Below are 6,889 nucleotides of genomic sequence, written 5' to 3'. Positions count from 1 at the left end.
GCCCCCACAAACACACCGACCCGCTGGCTCGTCCCCCCCGCAGAGAGCCCTGTGAGGGGGGCGGCTGCACTGGAGCGGCAGGAGGAGAGGGGCCCCCCGCCCCCCCCAGCTGAGGATACCCCAGCCCAAGCCATCGCACAGGCAGAGACCACCGTGCCCAGCACCACGGCTGCGCCCAGCACCACCCCGGCCCCCCGCACCACTGCCCGCAGCCACCCCGCCACCGTCCGTGGGCAGGGGGCTGACAGCACCGGGGGCCCTGAAACACCAAACAGAGGTAGGTGAGCGGTGGGGCTAGGAGGGGGGCACCCGGCCCAGTGGTCCTAGCACCCATGGCCAGGCTGGGCCAGCAATAGCCCTGGCACGGTGAAGGGCTTCCCGGCCCTGGCAGAGGCAGGCTGCCTGGGGCAGGGGTAAGCCTTCCTCCTCCTCCTCCTCCTCCTCCTCCTCGGTACCCAGTGAAGGAGGTGGAGTGCGAAGGCACCATCGAGTCGGTGGAGCCCCCCACAGAGCACCACAGCTACGGGCGCAACGAGGGGGCCTGGATGAAGGACCCGGTGGCCAAGGATGACCGCATCTACGTCACCAACTACTATTATGGCAACAGCCTGGTGGAGTTCAGGAGCCTGGACAACTTCAAGCAGGGTGAGGGCTGGTGGCCGAGCGGGCGCAGGGGCCCCAGCTTCTCCTGGGTGGGTGCCCAGCGCCACGCAGCGCTGGCTGTGCCGGGCCCCGTGGTGGTGGGCAGCAGATGGGGACCTGTGCTGGGGAGTACTCATGGGGCGGCAAGGGGGACACAAGTCCCCCTGCCGCTGCTGGCACTCTCGGGCCATTGTGCATGGGACCCCAGTGCTGCAAGGGGTCCCAACGCCTCTCCCACCCACTCACAGGCCGCTGGAGCAACCTCTACAAGCTGCCCTACAACTGGATAGGCACCGGGCACGTGGTGTACCGGGGAGCCTTTTACTACAACCGCGCCTTCACCAAGAACATCATCAAGTACGACCTGAAGGAGCGGTACGTGGCGGGCTGGGCGCTGCTCCATGACGTGGTGTATGAGGACACGACGCCCTGGAAGTGGAGGGGCCACTCAGACATTGACTTTGCTGTGGACGAGAGCGGGCTCTGGGTCATCTACCCCTCCGTGGACTTCGACTACTCGCAGCAGGAGGTGATCGTCCTGAGCCGACTCGACCCTGGGGACCTCTCGGTGCGCAGGGAGACCACCTGGAAGACGGGGCTGAAGCGCAACGCCTACGGGAACTGCTTCATCATCTGTGGCATCCTCTACGCCGTGGACACCTACAGCCAGAAGGAAGGGCACATCTCCTACGCCTTCGACACGCACACGGACACGGAGGCAGAGCTCCGGCTGCCCTTCCTCAACCAGTACGCCTTCACCACGCAGGTCGACTACAACCCCAAGGAGAAGGTGCTCTACGCCTGGGACAACGGCCATCAGATGACATACAGGCTCCACTTCGTGGTCTAAGTGCCCGGCCGGGTCCCAGCTGCACCCCTGCGCCCACCCTGCCCCGTGCCCGGCCGGGGTCCCCCATCGCAGCCGTGCCCCGGCACCCCGGCCAGGGCTGCGGCGAGACCCCGGCTTCCACCCCCCAGCCCTCCCCACCCGCCGTGCCCCAGTCACCTGCACCATGCCCGCTGCATCCTGGGGCAGGGGGTGCAGGTGAGCGCAGCCCCCCGCAGACACCCGCATGACAACGTGGCCTCTGGGGCCTGTGGGGCTGCCCCACAGCTTGCAGCTCAGCCGGCGTTGCCTTCCCAGAGACGTGGGAGAGGAGCCCAGCCCTGCATCCCTGCAGCAACGGGAGGCAGCCGGGTCTGCGCCGCCGGTGATGTGGCAGCACCCGCCCCACGCCACCGCACTGAGCACCCACCCGCGCCGCACCCAGCCTCAGCACCGCTCCCTGCGTGACCGCGTGCTTACCGTGACCGCCGGCTGCCAGCGGTGCGATTGCCTTAACAGCCCGGTGCCGCCTGGGCACCGTGCCCTCGCCTGCCCCGAGCCACCGCGGGGCGGGCAGGGCCCCCTCGCTGCCGGGGCAGGAGGAACAGCTGCCGATTGCTATTTTAGGAGACGTGATTAAGATGCCTTTTGCTTTTGCCACTCATTAGCGTATTATTTAAATGCATTCACCAGAGCCGTGCAAAGGCCCCTCTCCCGGCAGCGGGCGCAGAGCAGCCTGCCTGCAGTGCCGGGGTGCCCTGCCTGCACACCTGCCTGCACCCAGCACCGGGCAGGGAGGAGGCACGCACGGCCCGGGGAGCCCGCGGCTCTCCTGCTCTCCACCTAAGGCAGGGCAAGGGGTCGGGAGCGCTTGGCTTGGTTTTGGTCATTTTAGACGTGAACAGTATTAAAAAAATAACAGATGTGAAACCGGGTTGCGTGCGCTGTTGTTTCTCCCGAAGTCGGGCAGGGCGGGTGCTCACCATCCCCATCCCGCGCCCAGCTGTGCCCAGGGGTTGCTGGCACACATGGCTGCTGTTCATTGCACATCTGGCTGGTGCGGCTCCGAGCAGCGCTCCCCACGCCGGGCCTGGGGAGGGCACCCCACATCCCCCTGGCAGCACCCAGCACGGTGCTACGGCTGCACCCACGGGCCCCAGGCTGGGCAGCGCAGGGGCAGGGAGTCCCGAGCGCAGACCTGGGGGAACAGACCCTGCTGGGTCCTGGGAGAAAAGGGGATTTGGCATTTCCAGGTCCAAGCTGGAGCCCGAGCAGCAGCAGCCGGGAGCTGAGCCTTGCTGCCAGGGAGAGCGGGAAAGGGAGAGGAGAACAGCTGAGCGTGGGCACGGCGGGAGCAGCTGCCCTGACCCCGCTGCAAAATTTGGCAAGCGTGTAGCTTGTGGGGGGGCCCGAGGGGTGAGAGCAGTCTCTCCGGCCCAGCTCCTTCCCCCTCCTGTCCATATGTGCCAGTGCAGGCACCCCTCGGCACCGGCGAGCCCTGCACGCCAGCCGGGTGTCCCGTCGTGGCCGGGCTCCTCGTGCCGCAGAGCCGTCACTGGGCAGCTGAGGCTGGTGTCCCAGGATGCTGCCACGGTTGAAATGTTTCCTACCGCAAAGACCCAAAGCCGGTGCCGGTCACAGGGCAGCCTGACATCCCCTTCCCTGCCCCCTGCTGCACCCAGGCCCAGGTCCTGCTCTGGCTCACGAAGGCACCGACTGTCCTTGTCCCTGCCTGTGCCTTGGCCCCAAAACCCCCCGCGCTGGTGTGCAGTGCATCCCTCGCTCAGCTGCAAGCCCCCACCACGAGAAAGGAGCTGGCTGACTTTTTCCCCCTGGCTGGGTCCCTGCCAGGCTTTTATCTAGTGATCCCCAGCAAATCCCTGTCCAAACAATACGGATTTCTGACATTTTTTTGCGGTAAAGTAAACTCCCAGCACATCTCTAATTCCAGGGCTTTGTTGTTCTTCAGCGGGGGCTGCCGTGGCTCTGCGCTGCCTCGCTGCGCCAGCTGGGCTGGCTGCGGGATGCCCGTCCACTCCCCTCAGGAAGAAAACACGGGGGAACGGAGTAATTAAACCCGTGTGGCTGGAGGGCAGTATCACCTAATTGCAGCCGTGGGGCCTCTTGCAAAGGCACCCCTCTGAGAACATGCCCCCCGCTGCTGCTAACACCGTGCTAACGAGAAGCTCTAATTATGCCCACATGACAGACATTTCATGAAATATATTCTCCCCCTGACGGCTGCCTGGCCTTGCCCCCAAAACTTGCAGCCGCGTGCGCAGGCTCGGCCAGGGTCCGCAGCCCCGTCCTGCCTCAGGCTGGGGGCAGCTGGGGAGGGGGCAACACGGGGCGATGCAGGACGATGCGGGGTGATGCGGGGTGGTGTGGGGTGATGTCAGGTGATGCAGGGCAGCGAGCTGGCAGCAGCGTGAAGCCTCACGAGGGTTTCTTGGCAGTGCAGGGCTGTGCAGCGGCAGCGCAGGCTGTAAAAGCATCAGCACCATAAAAGCTGGGGTGCGGGCACTGCAAAAGCAGCCCCCCGGTACACGGGGCTCTGCCTGACGTGCTCAGCGCCAGCAGCAGCCTCCTCCCGCTCCCCACCGACAAAACACCAGCAGTGAGCAAAAACAAAGGGACTTTTGTTTCCCGGTGGGGTTATCGTGTTGGGTCCTTCGGGCTTCCCAGACCCCCCACCACTCCACACCCTTTTCTCAGTGTAAAGTCACCCTGATCCCCTTTCTCTGCCATTATATGTCAGGGACTCACACCCTGGGTCGGGTCCATGGAAGAGGCTCTGAGCGCCTGCTCCAATACTCCTCGCCTGCAGCCCGGCCAGCCCATCTCCGTGGCCGGACTCCGGGATGCACAGAAACATCCCTCATTCCTGCTGCTGCCCGCAGGGACGTGTGTCAGATGTGCATGTGGCAGGGGAGCTTCAGCCCCAGCAGCCCTTCGCTAGCTGGTCCTGGTCCTGGTCCTGCTACCTGGCGTGGTCGTGGTCCGTGGTCCCTGATGCCTGGTCCTGGTCTCTGGTCCCAGGTTCTGCTCCTGGTCCCAGTCCCAGTCCCAGGCAGGATGAGGCAGGCTGGGGAGCATGGGGGTCCCCAGGCAGGACACGGTGGGGACGTGTGGGTGGGGGCAGGATGGGCTCCCGCCACGCCGGGCGCTGCTGACTTCCAGACATTCCTCCTGTGCGTGGCCGGCACCACCTCGGCTCATAATGTGATTAAAAGATTAAAATCTCTCAGTTCAGCAGCAAGCAGCAAATGAAGCTTGAGATGGGGATGCTGAGGGGCTGCAGTGCCCGAGGCCCCCGTGACAGCAACACGGTGCCCAGGGAAGGGTGGCCAAAACCAGGCCGGTGGCTGCTGGTGCTGCAGCCCTCCTTCCAAAACCAACCTCCTGCGGGCACTGCCGGCCCCTCGGTGAAGCCGGGCAGCAAAGCCCTGACACCCCCCCTGCCTCCTTCTCAGTTACTGGCTGGGGTTGGTTTGTTTGTGGTGGTTTTGCCTCATTCCTGGCCCCGCTGACCAGGCTGGCCGTCCCGCTTACCCTGCCGCTGAGCTGGCCCCACCAGCACCGTGCCATGGTGCTGGCACAGCGCAGAGCTGTCCCGGGGCCGCGGGTGAGCCCCGGGGGTGGCCAGCATTTGGGCAGGCAGGCTGCACAGCGGGTAGAGCGCGGCACCAGCCCCGCGCCAGGTGACATCCCGGCCGGAGCCAGTCCCGGGCCACAGCCTGTTGGCACCTGCTGAGGGTGCACCAAAAACCTTGTTTCACCCCGGGTGCCGGGAGCCTCGGCTGGCACAGCCGAACCACCCCCGGCTGCAGTTTTCTCCCACGGGAGGGCCCTGTGCCCAACCCCTCCCTGGGGCACGAGATGCTCCAACAACTCGCCCACGGCCACGCAGCCCTACCCTGGCCACAGAGAGCCAAGAGCCGCCTGCTCGGGGGCTGCAGGGCCGGGACCGCCTGCGCCCGGAGCATCTGACGGGGGAATCGGGTCCTTCCCTCCATTCTTATCTCCATCCGGGGGCGGCTGACCCGGGGAACGAGGCTACGTGTGTCCGGCAGCAGGTGGAAGCGAGCCCTGGGGCTGTGCCCACATCACAAACATGCTTCAAAGCCAGAGCCAGCAGCACCGAGCGTCACAGGGATCTATTTTTATTGCACTCCCTGACCCTTCTCTCTGCATGGTCCCTGCTGCCGGCAGGCCTGGGCGCAGCCCTGGCAGCGCAGCAGCGCGGGGAGGGGAGCCATTTCCCGCTGTGCCTCTCCCTCCCGCTCCCTGGGGACGTGCCCTGGCTCCCTGGCACAGCGGCAGCACGGCAGGATGGTGCTGGCACCGCTCTACCCACACACTCTGCTGGGGCATCCCTGCCCTCCGCATCCCTGAGCCGTGGCTTGCAGGGCAGCATCAGGACAGGCACGTTCTTGCCGAGACCCACCAGCTCATTGCACCCAGGGCCAGCAGGGAAGGACACAGACAGTGAGGCTTCCCTGGAAAGCGTGCGGGTGCCCAGCATCAAACCTGCTCAAGTGCTTCCCCTTGGCCGGGGCTGCGCTGGCAGCAGGGAGCTGTTTCTCTTGTAACTGTGACGAAGCTGCGGCTGGAAGCGCAGCAGGGGCTCAGGATGCGAGTGTTGACCAACCCAAACAACGCTGGTCAGGTGAGCCTCAGCTGCTTCTGGCTCCGCATGCACCTTCCCAGCACCCCGGGGCTGTCAGAAATGGTGCAGAGCAGAAGCCAAGGTGTGAACCCATCCCTGGACCAGGGGCCTCTCCATCCCTGCATGTCCCCCTCTCTGGGCTGGGGCAGGCACAGAGGGCACAGCCCAGCACAGACCCACTGCTCCCAGCATGAACCTACTGCTCCTCCCAGTATAGACATGCTGCTCCCTGCAGGGACCCACTGCAGAAGGTGGAAGAGGCAGCACCCATCTGCCACCCCCGCCCCCCTTCTCTGGGCCATATAGGGCACCGTCCTGCTCTGCACCGAAAATAGAGCTGATTGTCCCCAGGGCTGGCAAAAAATTCACTGGGGGCTGCAACTGCGTCATTGCCCGGGGAGGCAGCACAGCCGGGCAGGGAGCGTGGCCTCGTGCCCAGCGGTCCTGCCTTCGCCCGGGCTGGGGGCAACCCGGCTGCTGCTCCGCCTGGATCCCTCCTGGCAGAGCTGCCCAGGCACGGCCAGACTCCGGGACCAGGGTCTCAGCAGGTGGCCGCACCTGGGACACGGTGCTCAGCCATGCCAGCAGCCTCTCGGCAGAGCCTGACGGTCCCCACGTCCTCCCTGGGGAGCAGGAGGCTCAGTGACAGCGCCACAGCCCTCGTGCTGTGCCCCCATCCCATCGGCCGCCCACGCTTGGGACGTGTTTGGTGGGAGAACTTTGGTGCTGCCAGGGATCCTGGTCGGTCTCCA

The 6,889-nt window shown here is 65.7% G+C and overlaps 1 protein-coding gene across 1 annotated transcript in view; it reads left to right on the top strand.

Moving 5' to 3' along the window:
• Nucleotides 1-1,499, top strand: part of OLFML2A (olfactomedin-like 2A) — a 3,033-nt gene extending 1,534 nt beyond the window's left edge. Inside the window, exons 5-7 of the mRNA XM_010571085.1 lie at nt 44-277; nt 460-645; nt 891-1,499. Coding sequence (XP_010569387.1) covers nt 44-277; nt 460-645; nt 891-1,492 — 1,022 coding nt within the window. The 3' untranslated portion in view covers nt 1,493-1,499. The remainder of the gene's footprint in view (nt 1-43; nt 278-459; nt 646-890) is intronic.
• The last annotated feature ends 5,390 nt before the right edge of the window (nt 1,500-6,889 follow it).

The sequence above is a fragment of the Haliaeetus leucocephalus genome, unplaced genomic scaffold, assembly GCF_000737465.1.
Source record: "Haliaeetus leucocephalus isolate CR32 unplaced genomic scaffold, Haliaeetus_leucocephalus-4.0 Scaffold306, whole genome shotgun sequence".
Lineage (NCBI taxonomy): Eukaryota > Metazoa > Chordata > Aves > Accipitriformes > Accipitridae > Haliaeetus > Haliaeetus leucocephalus.
The sequence above is the reverse complement of the archived record's forward strand: the minus strand, read 5'-3'. Positions and strand labels throughout refer to the sequence as shown.